Here is a 16,093-nt window from a genome sequence, read left to right as displayed (position 1 = left end):
AGCCCCTTTCACTTAAAGGCCTGTTTTGGGCAAGCTGTACAGTTTTTAGGGATTTTTGTTTTAGTTTAGTTTCAAAGACACCCCTCTTCCTAAAGACGTCGGGGCCAACAGGACAAATAGGATTACCCAATTAAATTACACTGTATAGTTTTCAGTGCACACCAGGAATTACCTTAGTTAATTTCGAATTGTAACAAAAATCACTCTCTGGTGTTCTGCCATGGGCAATTCATTCAACTTATATTAGTTAATTGACTGACTCTGCCCATTGGACACTCTGTTATGACTCGCTCTGTATGCAAAGGTTCTGCACATGGCACTCTCTCTGGTGTTCTGCCATGGGCAATTCATTCAACTTATATTAGTTAATTGGACTAAGCATCTACACAGTTTTGACTGACTCTGCTCATTGGGCACTCTGTTATGACTCACTCTGTATGCAAAGGTTCTGCACATGGCACTCTCTCTGGTGTTCTGCCATGGGCAATTCATTCAACTTATATTAGTTAATTGACTGACTCTGCTCATTGGGCACTCTGTTATGACTCGCTCTGTATGCAAAGGTTCTGCACATGGCACTCTCTCTGGTGTTCTGCCATGGGCAATTCATTCAACTTATATTAGTTAATTGACTGACTCTGCTCATTGGGCACTCTGTTATGACTCGCTCTGTATGCAAAGGTTCTGCACATGGCACTCTCTGGCGTTGCTGAAATGTAACTATGCTGCTCTGCTCCAAGCACAGCCTTTCACATCCCTCTGGTGCGCTCGGGTGTTACTTTGCTGCCACCTAGTGGCTTACAAACGTCAGACTTCCAAAGCGTCCTTTTTTAACACATTGCACTGGCTGGTTTCTTGGCCGTGTTGGTTTCCAGTAGAGACTGGAGATGGAAATAGTTGGGAATGCTGAACGCATCTGGAGGGGAGGTAGCCATTGATGGTAATTAATTCACGGTCTGCTCCTAATTGACTGTCTGCAGGGCATCGGGGATGCGTTTTCTCTAGGAATCGGGGCTGATCAGAAGCTGGGTCTCTTCGCTGACAACTGTTTGTCTTTTTATCCGCAGGACGTCCTGATGAAGCAGATTCACAAGGTAACCTTTACCCCGTCCCCCCACGACCCCCCCCCTCCTAAAGTGCTGCCCCGTGTGCAACTGCCGGCTCTGTGCAGGTCCCATCGCACCCTCACTGGGCACCACCTAGAGATGCTCGTGTGTTTGATGAACGGGGTGCATTGGATTAGGCTGTTAGTCTGTTCTTGCCGCTGTTGGGTAACTGTAAGGTTTTATTTCCCGTAAATGTGCCCCCTGTTACACTTCCCACCCCTTTACTGATCAATGCTGTGCAGTGGTGAGAATAGTGGCTCCATAACACAGCAGAGCAGGGGGGGGGGGGGGCATGGGCACACGTGCGACTTCTATCCTGCAGCAAGCACAGACGATCTGTAACCTCGTCGCCCAGGGATGCCCAGAGTAGAGATGGCGAACAATGGCCCCTTAGTGAGACTAGTCGGTTCTGCTATTGGGACTTTCTATAGGTAGGAGCACGCGTACAACATTAGAATAGTGTGTAGCGTGTGTGTTCTGGATGCGTGCGTGTGTGTTGTACAACACTAGAATAGTGTGTAGCGTGTGCCCTGGATGCATGTGTGTTGGTGTACAACACTAGACTAGTGATACGCGTGTGTGCTCTGGACACGTGTGTGTTGGTGTACAACACTAGACTAGTGATACGCGTGTGTGCTCTGGACACGTGTGTGTTGGCGTACAACACTAGACTAGTGTAACGCGTGTGTGCTCTGGACGCGTGTGTGTTGGCGTACAACACTAGAATAGTGTGTGCTCTGGACGCGTGTGTGTCGGCATACACTAGAATAGTGTGAAGCGTGTGCCCTGGACGCATGTGTGTTGGTGTACAACACTAGACTAGTGTAACGCGTGTGTGCTCTGGATGCGTGCGTGTGTTGTACAACACTAGAATAGTGTGAAGCGTGTGCCCTGGACGCATGTGTGTTGGTGTACAACACTAGACTAGTGTAACGCGTGTGTGCTCTGGATTTGCGCTTGTTGGTGTACAACACTAGAAGAGTGTGAAGCGTTTGTGCTCTGGACGCGTGTTTGTTGGTGTACAACACTAGAATAGTGTGACGCCTGTGTGCTCTGGACGCGTGTGTTGGCGTACAACACTAGAATAGTGTAGAGCGTGTGTGCTCTGGATGGGTGTGTGTTGGTGTACAACACTAGAATAGTGTGAAGCGTGTGCCCTGGACGCATGTGTGTTGGTGTACAACACTAGACTAGTGTAACGCGTGTGTGCTCTGGATGCGTGCGTGTGTTGTACAACACTAGAATAGTGTAAAGAGTGTGCTCTGGATGCGTGCGTGTGTGTTGGCGTACAACACTAGACTAGTGTAACGCGTGTGTGCTCTGGACGCGTGTGTGTTGGCGTACAACACTAGAATAGTGTGTGCTCTGGACGCGTGTGTGTCGGCATACACTAGAATAGTGTGAAGCGTGTGCCCTGGACGCATGTGTGTTGGTGTACAACACTAGACTAGTGTAACGCGTGTGTGCTCTGGATGCGTGCGTGTGTTGTACAACACTAGAATAGTGTGAAGCGTGTGCCCTGGACGCGTGTTTGTTGGTGTACAACACTAGAATAGTGTGACGCCTGTGTGCTCTGGACGCGTGTGTTGGCGTACAACACTAGAATAGTGTAAAGAGTGTGCTCTGGATGAGTGCGTGTGTGTTGGTGTATAACACTAGAATAGTGTAGAGCGTGTGTGCTCTGGATGGGTGTGTGTTGGTGTACAACACTAGAATAGTGTGAAGCGTGTGCCCTGGACGCATGTGTGTTGGTGTACAACACTAGACTAGTGTAACGCGTGTGTGCTCTGGATGCGTGCGTGTGTTGTACAACACTAGAATAGTGTAAAGAGTGTGCTCTGGATGCGTGCGTGTGTGTTGGTGTACAACACTAGAAGAGTGTGACGCGTGTGTACTCTGGATGCGTGACAGCTATGTCTAGTAATACTGAGGTGGCCCAGGAAGGAAGGTTTGTAGTCGTAGATGAAGAGTTTGCGGGACTTGAATCCAGAAAGGTAGTGTGGGGGGGACAGGGTGCTTAATATGAGAGCTGTATTGTACCCAACTTGAACATCCTAGAGGCATGTGCGATAATGACTGAGTGGGTCCAAACGGAAACTGCCTCCCATGGCTGGGAAGGCCTGTGTATCAGTGTGAACAAGGAGTGAGCAGCTGGGTCTATTCCCAACTATCCGGGACAGCTGGTGGAGTGGGGAAGATGCACTCCAGATGGGAAGGCATTAAAAGAGAGCCCTGGAGAATAGACCACATTAAAACAATCTAGGGCGCAGTGGCCGGCCAGAGTGGCTCTGGGGTGTAAACAGTAATGGCATGGGCAACTGCATGTGAAACCGTGGGTGCATTAACAAAGCACTGTGGGGCAGGAATTGAGGTGCATTGGAAGAGCGTTATGAGCTGCACTAGTATGTCATCCTGCGAGTGAGGTCTAATGGAGGAGCTGTATGAGTTCTGAGCAACAAGAGTTCCCTAACTCTGTGCCTTGGAACCGCTGGATTGCATTTTAGCACTGCATTTTATGATTACGATGCACTGGAGTGCACAGGACTTAGTGCTGCAGGAATTAAAGGACCTTCGGAGAGCTCCATTGTGATTCCAGTGGTGTAATATCAGAGAGAGTAGTTCAGTGAATGCTTAATGTGCAATGGTAGACATTAGTAAGCTAGCAGCGTCCCCCTTTATACCTTGTCAAGCTGTGGAGTCCTCATAGAGCAGTCGTGGTGATGAGACCAGTGGGCCTACCCTTTAGGATAGGGCGGACATTATTTCAATAACCCATGTCTCTTTCACCCTCAGACGAGTCAGTGCATGTGGCTGATGCAGGCTCTGGGATTCCTGCTCTCTGCCCTGCAGGTCGAGGAGATTCTGAAAAACCTGCACTCTCTCATCACACCTTACATCCAGCAACTGGAGAAGCTGGCCGATGAAACCGTGAGTACTCACCTGGCAGAGACTCTTTGATTGGGGCCCCCTTTGGAAGTACTCTGATGTACGTGTAACAGACAGGCCTTCAGGATTACACTTGTGGAGTCTTGATGTGTTTGGTGGATCTGATGGGTTTGGGCATTATTCCCTTTGCACCATAAGAATATGTCCATTACTGTGGGAAAACTAGATCAAGGTTCAAGTCGTTCATGTATGGTTCCTTCCAGTGGCTGGCCTTGGGATCTCTCCTCCATCCCTCCTGCAGAGCCGGATCTATCCATCTGTCTATTGACCAAGGAAGCCTGTTGTTGCCAAGGGTGATATTCTTGTCTTTTTTTCTCTTTCAACAGCCGAACCCATCAAACAAGTTGGCCATCATCCATATCCTTGGGCTGCTCTCCAACCTCTTCACCACCTTGGACATCAGCCACCATGATGACGACCACAAAGGCAGCGAAGCCAAGAAGTTGCCCGTCGTCCAGGGACCAAACCCGGTGGGTAGCGTGTCAAGTCGGGCACAGCATTTGTTGACCAAGCTCAACCTCAGTACATCTTTCTGGTGGAATATATTAGGTGGGCGAGGCAGTGGTCTCAATCTCTTGAAATCACAAAGCTCATTTAACTGAGAGGGGATTTACTTCTGTTGGTGGGCATTTCACTGCCTTGTTAAATTGGAGTTGTCTATGATCTCTGAAACAGGACTCTCCAGTGGAGATTTGTACTGTAGCCCGCCTACATGTGTCTGGAGGAGGGACTGGTGGGAGACCCATAAAATCTTTAAAACACTTAGCTTGTCATAAAATGGCAGTAACTACACTTGCCCTCCAACTTCGGTCCTTCCCAAATGCCCAGCCATTCTTTTCTCTCGTCTCCTAAGCAACTGTGGCCATTACAGCCCATTTTCCGGTTTTAGTTTTTTTCACGTTTTCCTTTTTCCTTTGTACATTGTTTCAGATCCCCATAAGAGCCTGTCTGACAGTGCCATGTTCCTCTGTCTGAAGTGCCTGTCTAATCAAACTGAGGCTCTTGCCCCCCCAGAACACATGTGTGTCTGAATAAAAATACTTTGGCTTACCTACCTTGCTTGTTGGTACCTTCCACAGTAGGCAGTGGCCAGCTGAACCCATAAGGTAATGTGAAAATCGACACCTTTATTGGGAGAAAGACAGTAGGTTGGTTGGGTGAATGCCTACATGGAGGAAGAACTTGGATACCTAATCTAGGGTAGCCTGTCTTGCTAATGCTGTCCATACAGTGCTACGGATCTGATTATATTGGGTCTCCTTTCTCTGATAGGCTGTCTTCACCGTCTCTCAGGGTCTAATGGATAAACCTCATGTTGGGCTCCCTTACTGTGCTTTCTGGTGCATTCTAATATCCAGTGAAGTCTGGGATCAAGAATTGGAAGAGTTTAGGGTTTCATCCCCAATTCCTTAGTGACCATTAATGTAGCAGTGTCAGAATGGCCACCTCAAATGTTGTAAGGGCTTCCCTCAAAGGACACCCTGTCATTTTTAGGATTCCCTTAATCTAATCGTTGTAATCTCAGAATCTTAGCACCCAGCTCGCTCTTTGACTTCAGGTGCAATGTGCCCATCTTGATTCTCAGAACGAGCAAGTGGACGTGTATTGCCTTCTTGTACACCGTCCTACCAGCAAGTATTTCATACCCCCTTTCCTTCGGGTATTGCCATAACAAACTCTTACCAGCAAATAGTTCTTCAGTCTTGCCTTAGGCATGTTGTCGGGCTACTTTATTCTGACACACCAACCTGGGGGTCACCCTGCTAGGCTAAGGCATACAGCCAGTGCTGTCACAAGGTGTGGTGAGGCCTGAGGCAAAATATTGGAGGCCTCCTTACAAATATTTGCACTGTGCCAGTGGCAGCGCCACTACAAATAGGAGGCGCAAGAAATCTCCCCTTGAGTTTTGCAGAAGAACCTAAACATGGTTTATTATTATGACTGCAAATCAACTACCACAAAGTTACATTTCGAATGGATTGTGTCCTCCCACGTATTCCTCATCTTACGATATTCGTGTCTTGCCAGCTTCGCTGCTTTGGAAAAAAAAAAAATTCTCTGCAGAGGGTGCTGTGCACGTGGCCGTGGCGTCCATGTCCGTTGACCGGCTCCGTACCGTGTCAACGTCACCATCAGTATAAATAGCTTGTGCTACGCCTGTTGGCTTTGGTTCCGTTTTTCCGATTGCTTCAATCCCGAACGGCGCGCTTAAAATTTTCTTCTGAAAATGTCATCTTCTTCCACCCCTTCTACTCCCAAGACGGGGTTCAAAAAATGTATCGACTGCGGATCGAAGATGTCGATTATAGATCATCACAGCGTTTGTCTTTGGTGCCTAGGTTCAGACCATCGAACCGGAGACTGGTGCTCCTGTAAGTCGATGAAGGAGAAAGCTCTTCGTGAGAGGAAAGGTGACTGGCGGTGGGGCGGGAAGCTTCCAAGGCATCCTGGAAGGCCTTGTCAAAAAGACATAGGAAGTTGAGTGATTTGAAAGAATCGTATCGTCGTAAACACTCTGAGATCTCGATGTCGCAGTAGACCGAGAAGCTCTTCATCTTCTGCTTCAAAAAAGGTTAAGAGGAGACATAGATCTCCCTCTTCATCCTCCGATACATGTACCGAATTGGTACGATGCCTGACTAAGTCGGATTCCCCAAGAAAATGGGAAGAATTTAGAAGGAAGATTATGGAGGTCTTTGAGAATGCGGCCTCAAACCCCTCAAAGAAGCCTCAAAAGAGCCAGACCCCAGTCGCTCCATCGGACGACACAGGGAAGTTGGGAACTACTGTGGTAAAACCCAGTAGTATGGGTGAGACTCAAGTCGACGTCAAATAATCGAAGATTCCTCGAGAATCGAGGGATTCCCCGACACCGCATAAAAAGCATAAGTCGTTGAAACCCTCGACGCCTTCGTCAACGCCATCGGCGCCGACTGCTTCGACATCAAAGCCAAAAGCATTTTTGATGCCTTTGTCGAAGACATCATCGGTGTCCTCGAAGACCCCTTCGAAACCATCGAAGGTTCCTTTGATTCCTTCGACCCAAACTCATGAACAGGAAAGGAGATTTACTCCTTTACTTAAGTCAGACTTCTATTTTTGAAGAAAGTGACTCTGAAGAAGAAGAGGTTTCTACTTTTGGAGTACAGTATGGTGCTAGAGGTCCCAGAAGAATTCATTGATCCAGAATCAAAAATGAGACCTGTGATACCCTTCACTCTGCTAGTGGCATTGGTACGTCACCTGAGCTACCTCCAAATCACTCTGAGGCCTTATCACACAAACCCCGGTGGGAGGCAGAATCTCTCAGCATCTGAAAGAATGGCGGGTCATTACTTCAGATGCTTGGGCACTGGAGACAGTAGCTCAAGGTTACTGCCTTCCCTTCCTAAAAAGGCCTCAGGACCATCCACCGGGAACCAGCTCTGTCAAAATTCCAGATCCTCTCCTGTTGCAGGAAATTGTAACCCTGCTAGAGAAAGGTGCAATCCTTCAGGCTCTCCAACTCCAAGACTGGTTGGTATCATTGGACCTTGAGGATGCTTCCTTTCATGTGCCAATCCATCCCAAGCACAAAGTACCTGAGGTTCACGGTTGGCAGTTCTCACTTTCAGTTTTGAGTTCTGCCATTCGGGCTGACCTCTGCGCCAAGGGTTTTCACCAAACTGATGGTGGTTGTGGCAGCGAGTCTCAGGAGAGGGGGGGATTCACGTCTACCCCAACCTGGACGATTGGTTGATCAACGCGCATTCTCCCGAACAAGCTCAGGAACATCTGTCGATCACCTGTCACTTCCTTCACAAACTGGGTTTCTCCCTCAATTTCAAGAAGTCTCACATAATACCATTCCAAAAGCTCTAGTTTATCGGAGCAGTTTTGCATACTTGGTGAGAGCTCTCCACATTCTGCAGATGGTAACAAAGTTCCAGAATGCCCAGCATCTGCCAGCCTTCGATTTTCTGAGGTTGCTCGGCCTCATGGCATCCTGAATTTTTCTGGTGCCAGAGGCCAGATTGAGAATGAGATCCCTTCAATGGGCCCTCAGAACTAGTCGCAGTTCTCGGGTAGTATGTCAGATCTTCTGCAAGTCCTGAGCGCAGTTGCTTAGGATCTACTATGGTGGGCTTGCAACAACATCCTCAAGGGAGAATCTTTTTGGCAACCATGGCCGGAGATAACAGTAGTAACAGACGCCTCACTCACGGGTTGGGGAGCCCACATCAACGATCTGACAATCGGCAGTCGTTGGTCTCTATCTGAGTCCAAACTACACATCAACCTATTGGAGCTGAGGGCAATCAGACTAGCGCTGAAGGCCTTCCTGCCCTCTGTACAGGGAAAGAATGTCCTGATAATGACGGTCAACACAGTGGCCATGTACTACCTCAACTAGAGGGGAGCCGTAGGGTCACTCCCACTGTGCAGGGAGGCAATGCAGCTCTGCTTCTGGGCAATACGAGAAGGAATCTTTCTATCAGCAGTTCACCTAGCCGGAGAGGAGAACACAGCGCCAGACGCTCTGAGTAGGCAGAGCCATCTCCCACGAGTGGGAGCTAGCTCAAGAAGTTCTTCTGAAGCTCTTCACCCTTTGGGGAGCCCCTCAAGTGGATCTGTTTGCGACCACAGTAAACCGGAAGTGCGAACAGTACTGCTCAAGGGAATTTCCTCATAGGAGCTCTAGGAAACACATTTGTGTTGGACTGGAAGTGTACGCGTTTCCTCCAGTCCCTGTGATCCCTCAAGTAATCGGGAGGTTGAGAAAGTCCAGGAAAACCATGATCCTAATTATCCCGGATTGGGCCAGGAGGACGTGGTACCCGGGCCTTCTGGACATGTCCATCTTCCCTCCAATACGTCTTCTGAAAAGAGAGGATCTTCTCTCGCAAGAGGAAGGTCTGGTTCTCCATCCAGAGGTCAAGACACTCCACCTTCACGCATGGTTTCTGAGAGGTTGAGCTACAAGGATTGGGATCTTCCGGATGACGTAATGGAGATTTTGCTTTCGGTCAGAAGGAAAGCAACAAAATCCTTGTACCGGTGTCATTGGAACAAGTTCAGTTGCTGGTGCAAAGATAAGGATGTGGACCCTTTTCAATTTGTCACCCCAATGGTGCTCTTTCCTATTGCATCTAGCCAATCTGGGGCTCCAGATCGGAATAATAAAAGGATATCTAGCTGCGCTGTCCATTTTCAAGTGCTCCTCGGAAGAGGTTTCTTCAAAATTCCATTGATAATTCAATTCCTGAAAGGGCTTACTTATGTATACCCTCCAGTCCACTTTCATGTCCCAATTTGGGATTTAAATCTTGTACTTAAGTTTCTAACTTGTATACCTTTTGAGCCTCTGCACTCCTGTCACTTGAGGTTTCTAACATTGAAGACTGTCCTTCTTGTGGCCTTAACATCAGCTTGCAGGGTTAGTGAACTACAGGCTCTCTCATGTAAACCTCCATATACTACTTTTTACTAGGACAAAGTGGTTCTTAAGTTTAAACCATCTTTCTTATCAAAAGTAGTTTCTGACTTCCACTTGTCACAAAAATTCATATTATCAACATTTTATCCTCCTCCTCAGGGCTCTGTTTTTACATTTCAAGAATGTCAAAATTACATCAAGATGACAAACTTTTTGTGGGTTATACAGGTCATAAATTGGGATTAGCAGTGACAAAACAAACTATATCCCGCAGGATCATTCTGGCTTTAATTGAGTGCTACAGATTGTCGGGCAAAAGACCCACCGGATGGGCTGCGAGCCCATTCCACTAGGGGGATGGCTACTTCTGCAACTCTGAAGAGGGAAGTACCTGCAGCAGATATTTGTTCAGCTGCAACATGGGCATCGGTGCATACCTTCATCAAGCATTATTGCTTAGATGCCTCTTCCTCCAATGAGGGTTTATTTGCCAAGGCGGTACTTCATTCCGTCCATGAGAACAATAACTAGTACTCCCACCTCCAGAATTACCACTGCTATGGGAGTCTATCATAAGATGAGGAATACGTGGGAGGACACAATCCATTTGAAGAACAAGTTACTTACCAACTGTAATGTTCTTTCGAATGATATTCCTCCCACGTATTCCTCATCGCCCCTCCCATCCTACCCCGCAGTACAGTTTACGTTATTTAAACTTTCCTCTCACGAAGAGTCTATCAGTCATGAGGCACGCCTGGGTGTTCCTCGAATGTTTCCTCGAAAAAACAGAACTGAAGCCAACGGGCGTGGCACGAGCTATTTATACTGATGGTGACGTCGACACGGTACGGAGCCCGTCGAGGGACATCGACACCACGAACTTGTGCACAGCACCCCCTGCCGAGAATTCTTTTTTCTGAAGCAGCAAAGCTGGCAGGATACGAATATCATAAAATGAGGAATACGTGGGAGCAACATCCAGTCGAAAGAACGTTAGTTGGTAAGTAACTTGTTCTTCTCTGCTGAAGGTTATTCCAGACTAACCTTTGTATCATATGCAAAAATATTTTCCTGAGGCTTATAGAATCTGCTTGGATCACATGCTGTGCATAGGCTGCATCTAGTGGAAGCTGCAGAGTATTACAGTTGTTTTCGAAACTCGAAGAGGGACGTCGACAGGGCGTGCCAGAAATACTATCCCTAGTGTGACGTCCACTGTGCCCATGATACCTCATGGGCCGAGGTCCCTCAGATTGTTTTTTTCCGCCATGCTAGATAGACGCGTATAGCGGAGTTCCTTTTGGCGATTAGCCATTGATTTTGTATAATTACAATCGTTTTTCTTTCTACCCTTTCATCGACTGCCGTAACACCATGCCGAGGAAAGAGAAAGAATACTGCCGTAAGAGACCATCGCGACGGACCGTACTGCCTTGGAAGTCTGCCCGGGCCTCGGCCCAGACAGTAGGAAGAGAGGGGGGAGGCCATTGTTAGGCCATTTTAGAATGCATATTCTCCCCTTCCTGCACTTTGTTCGCCCGGCTGCCGTCTTCTTAGCCCAGAATTATGGAACACACACCGTTTAAGTTTTGCCCTAAGTGTAACTGTAAATTCCCCTGGATGTATAAACATTTTGTTTGCAACTTGTGTCTCCCGAGAGACCACGTCGAAACGTCTTGTCGAGCGTGCAGGCTCTTCATGCCTAAGACATTGATGGACCGTTCTACTAAGCGTTGGGCCCACTACGCCAGGCAACTCGTGGCTATGGAGGTAGAGGGAGCTTCAGCGACATCGTACCTTCAGACGGCAAGGGCACCAGAGTAACTTCAGTTACTCAAGCGCAAGCCCCCGACCCCGTAGGACAGGCCGGCGGTCATGTTGTGGGGATTTCACCCGGCAGCGGCAGCACTACAAAAACACACGACAGATCGCCACATGATTGGGCTAAGACATCGAAAGACGGCAAGGGTGTCGCACGAAAAACAACTTCCGCAGGTTGTTCATCCGCGGACAAAGCCTCGGCCCCCACACTCGAAGTTCGACGTTCTTCATCTGGTAAGATGTCAGGCCCCAAAAAGTCTGTTACACACTCCTCTGGGCCCCAGGGTGGGGAAAAACACCATCAAAAAATCCTGTAAGACCCCTCATAGGGACAAGAGTCCTACTAGGGACAAGTCTTCACAAAAGGGGATTTTATCCAAACCCATAGAGGAAACCTAAGGACTCTAGGCCAAAACTTATACCTCCTACTAATGAAGATATGGGCATTCCCAACATTGTAATCAAGTTCAAAGGAATGGTCTTCACAGGATATCAATATTTATGCGCAAGAATGACCTTTATGACGAATTTCTTTGAGAAAAATCCAGATTATCTTCAAAGTTTTCAATTCCCCCCCCCCCCACCTCAGCCCCTTCTGGCTCTCAACCCTCTGCCTCACAACCCCCTGCTAAGAGAGCTTGCTCTGATGTCCCCGCACAGGGCAGAATTATAGGTCTGTATGACCCTGAAATAGACCCAGAAGACCAGGACAATCTTTCATTTATGGAAACATCTGACCCTCAACTTATTGATGAGGACACAGACTAACTTTATTATGGGGACGATGAGAACCCAGACGCAGATCAGGAGGCGAACATGTATTCCATAGATTCTCCTATTAATAAGGACCCTCCAGTGGTAGATTCCCCAATAGACAATCAACCCCTCCTCAACGAAGTCTTAGCCAAAGCGGCGGAACACTTCCATATTGACACACAGGAAGTACAGGAAGATAGAGACTTCGCTGAACAATTATTGGGAGACAAACAGACAGTAGGGCAGTTTATCCCACTGCTAAAATCTGTGCAACGTAGAATTCAACCTTCTTTGGAGGCACCTAATCTCTCACGGGCAGTTAACCCTCGTGTGGCAAAACTGTTCAGGCCTGCACCTTCAGACCCCTTATACATAAGAGGCCAGTTAAAACCAGACTCTTTGGTTGTGACCACCACAAGAAAGAGAGCAGGCACACCCCTTGCTTCCTCCGAGGCTCCACCGGATAAGGAGAGCAAGAAGGTACATGCAAGAAAGGGCAGAAAGGTCGCCTCTTTTGCAGCCTACCAAACAAGAATTGCTAACAATGCTACACTTTTTGCAAGTTACAACTACCATAAGTGGGACAAGGTTTTCGCTTTGCTCTCAACCCCTGAGCCACTTAAATCCCAACTCGCTCAGGTGGCAGCAGACGGAAGAGCTGTATCTACTTGTCTCCTCAAATCAAATTTCGACGCGGCCCACAATGCAGGAAGAGTCATCGCAGAAGGCACTATTATGTAGAGGCATACATGGCTTCGCCAGTCAGGCTTCAGGCCAGAAACACAGGCCACCCTAATAAATATGCCAGTGGAACCTGATGTACTCTTCGGCAAAGCTGTAGAAGACGCACTTAAGACAGCAAATTGAGTATAACTATCTAAAATCCTTAGGTCAGCTCACGAACAAGCCCACGGGGCAAAGAGGTAACGGCAGTTTTCGCCGCTTTCAGGGCCAAAATTCTCAAAGGGGATCAGGATACAACCAAGGCCAAGGTTCCTATTGCAACAACCAAGCACAAGCCTTTCAAGGCTATCCACGAGGACAACGTAGAGTTCGTGATAATCGGGGCAGGGGCCCAGCTCGAGGTGGCACCCGATCTCAGAGCAAGTGACATTCCACTCCAGGTACCTTCCCATGCATCTACAGTAGTAGGGCAAATTTCCAACATCACCCACGCCTGGAGGGTATCACCTCAAACAGATGGGTGCTGTCCACGGTAGCAGGGGGCTACTGCATAGAACTTCAACATCCTCGCAACCACCCCCTGAGGCAAAAGGTCCACTCAGAGGGACATCAGCGGATCCTTCTAGAAGAAATAACAGCGCTTCTATTAAAGGACGCCCAAGAAGTGGTCCCAGACAACCAGGTAAACAGGGGTATTTATTCAACTTACTTCCTTGTGCCAAAAAAAGATCTAACTATGCGCCCACTATTAGATTTGCGACCTGCGAACAAGTATGTCAAGCCACAAAAGTTCTGCATGACTACGCTACAAGAGGTAATCCTGCTTCTAAAAAAGGAATTACATGGCAACACTGGAGATGAAAGGTGCCTGTTTTCATATTTCAATGTTCCCAGCGCACAGAAGATTCTTGCGTTTCAAGATGGCGAACCAGCACTACCAATTCAAGGTGCTGCCCTTCGGAATAGTCTTGGCTCGAAGGGTATTCACCAAGGTACTGGCAGTGGTGGCAGCACACCTGCGCAGGGAGTCAATCCCAGTCTACCCTTACTTGGACGACTGGCTCATAACAGGGGAATCACCTCTGATTTGCAGACAAAACATCCAAACAACTATCAACCTCCTCTTTCAATTGGGCTTCTCAATCAACGAGAAAAAATCAAGCCTGGTGCCAAGCACTTCCAAACAGTTCCTAGGAGCTATCCTAAACACAGAGGAAGGATTGGAGAGAATAAGAAATGTATTACTGCAAATTCCACATTATCAGGCCGGCCGCCAGATAAGGGTGCGCAAAGCGGTGCGTTTAATAGGCATGATGGCATCTTGCATATACCTGATGCCTCACGCACGCCTGTGCATGCGTCCCATACAGGAGTGGTTGGCAAAACAATGGGCTCAGGCAAGCGGTCAGGGGGACGACCTAGTCGTCGTTTCGCCAACACTGATACAAAATCTTCGCTGGTGGATATGAGAGAACCTGACTTAAGTGGAAACCTTCTACGACCCACAGATACAAGCAGTGGTCACAACGGATGCTTCACTGGCAGGTTGGGGGGGCTCACTACTTTCACTACGCAGCCCAGGGTCTGTGGTCCCACACTGCAGCTCAGAACTACATCAATGTGCTGGAACTTCTGGCTGTATTGAAAGCCCTTCAGGCGTTCGAACCCCATTTAACAAGCCTGTCAGTACAGATCCTGACGGACAGCACCACAGCAATGTTTTATCAACAAACGGGGGGGGGGTACACGCTCTCCAAATCTATCCAGGCTTGCACAGAAAATCTTGAAATGGGCACTCAGACGGAAAATGTTCCTGTCATCAAATCATGTTCCAGGGCAACTCGACACTCTAGCAGACTCATTGAGCAGAGATCCCCTACCAGAGGAACACGAGTGGCGTATACACGAAGTCGTAGAACACCTCTTCCCTCAATGGGGTTTCCCAACTATAGACATATTCGCCACAAGCGAAAATCGTCAATGCCCAGACTTCGCTTCCAGGTTCCCCCAGCCATGCTCCAAGGGGGAACGCCCTATGGATGAACTGGTCAAGGAAGTTTGCTTATGCTTTCCCCGGCTCCTCTCATGAGGAAGGTGGAAAAACAAGTTTACACAAGGAAGCAATGACGCTGATCCTTGTTGCTCCTATGTGGGCAAGACAACTGTGGTATCCACATCTGCGCAGACTGGCAATGTGCGATCCCATCAAACTCCCAGGCCAGTAAAACCTACACACCCAGAATGGAGGACTAACAGTGCACCCACAACCACACTCTCTGAACTTGGCAGCATGGCTCCTGAAGTCATAGTTCGGACATCTCAATCTACCACAGAGATGTATGGATATCTTGAAGGAATCAAGAAAACCGAACACTAGGCACTGTTACTATGATAAATGGAAACGATTCATAATTTGGTGCCAGAATAAGCAAATCAACCCAATTGATTGTACTCCTTCAAACATTCTAATCTATATGCTCCACTTACTAGATGCAGGGTTAGTGTTTAACTCCCTAAAAGTACACCTGGCGGCTTTGTCAGCCTACATCACTTCCCATAACAAGGTTTCATGGTGGAAGGTACCAGTCAAAAGCATTTATGTAAGGGGTGAAGGGACTCCACCCTCCAATTTCTAACCCACCGCCAGGTTGGAACCTTAATGTGGTACTCGCTAAGCTCATGGGACCCCCCTTTGAGCCAATGCACAAGTCTAATCTCAAACACCTGACTTATAAGACTGCCTTTTTAGTAGCCATCACTTACATCTCCAAATTCCATGTAAACCAGTCTATTGAGCTACCGGCTTTCTTCCAGGCACCCAAAAGCTTTGCTGAGGTTAAACTCCACACACTAGATGTGAGGAGGACGGTCCTCTACTACGTAGACAAGACCAGGCTGCTAAGAAAGTCAGATCAACTGTTTGTCCCCATAGCGCCAGGCAGAGAAGGAGATTGCATCTCTAAGAATGCCATCTCTAGGTGGATAGTCGGATGTATCCAACTGTGCTATTCCCTATCAAATAAGACACTGCCTTTTACGTCAAGGGCCCACTCCACAAGAGGTACTGGAGCCACTTTGGCTTTCATTGCAAATGTCCCCTTGGAGAGTTTTTGCAAAGCAGCTACATGGAGCTCTATACAAACTTTCACTCGGCACTACTGCATTGACACTCATTCCAAGACAGATGCACAAGTGGGACAATCGGTTCTAAGACATTTATTCGCTCATGAACCTGCTCACATCCCACCTCCTTCCAATGCTTGCTAATCTATGCACAACATGTGATCTAAGCAGATTCCACAAGCCTCAGAAGGGGTACATTAAACCTTTCCCCCAAGAGAAGAAGTACTCCGTTTTGAAA

The 16,093-nt window shown here is 48.0% G+C and overlaps 1 protein-coding gene across 2 annotated transcripts in view; it reads left to right on the top strand.

Moving 5' to 3' along the window:
- The window catches only part of IPO13 (importin 13), an 848,611-nt gene that overhangs the window by 618,492 nt on the left and 214,026 nt on the right, over positions 1-16,093 (top strand). For both annotated transcript variants that reach the window (XM_069642404.1, XM_069642403.1), the window contains exons 9-11: positions 1,068-1,094; positions 3,900-4,034; positions 4,379-4,522. In XM_069642404.1, the coding sequence (XP_069498505.1) occupies positions 1,068-1,094; positions 3,900-4,034; positions 4,379-4,522 (306 nt within the window). The remainder of the gene's footprint in view (positions 1-1,067; positions 1,095-3,899; positions 4,035-4,378; positions 4,523-16,093) is intronic.

The sequence above is a fragment of the Ambystoma mexicanum genome, chromosome 1q, assembly GCF_040938575.1.
Source record: "Ambystoma mexicanum isolate Mex_15411 chromosome 1q, UKY_AmexF1_1, whole genome shotgun sequence".
Classification (NCBI taxonomy): domain Eukaryota; kingdom Metazoa; phylum Chordata; class Amphibia; order Caudata; family Ambystomatidae; genus Ambystoma; species Ambystoma mexicanum.
The sequence above is the reverse complement of the archived record's forward strand: the minus strand, read 5'-3'. Positions and strand labels throughout refer to the sequence as shown.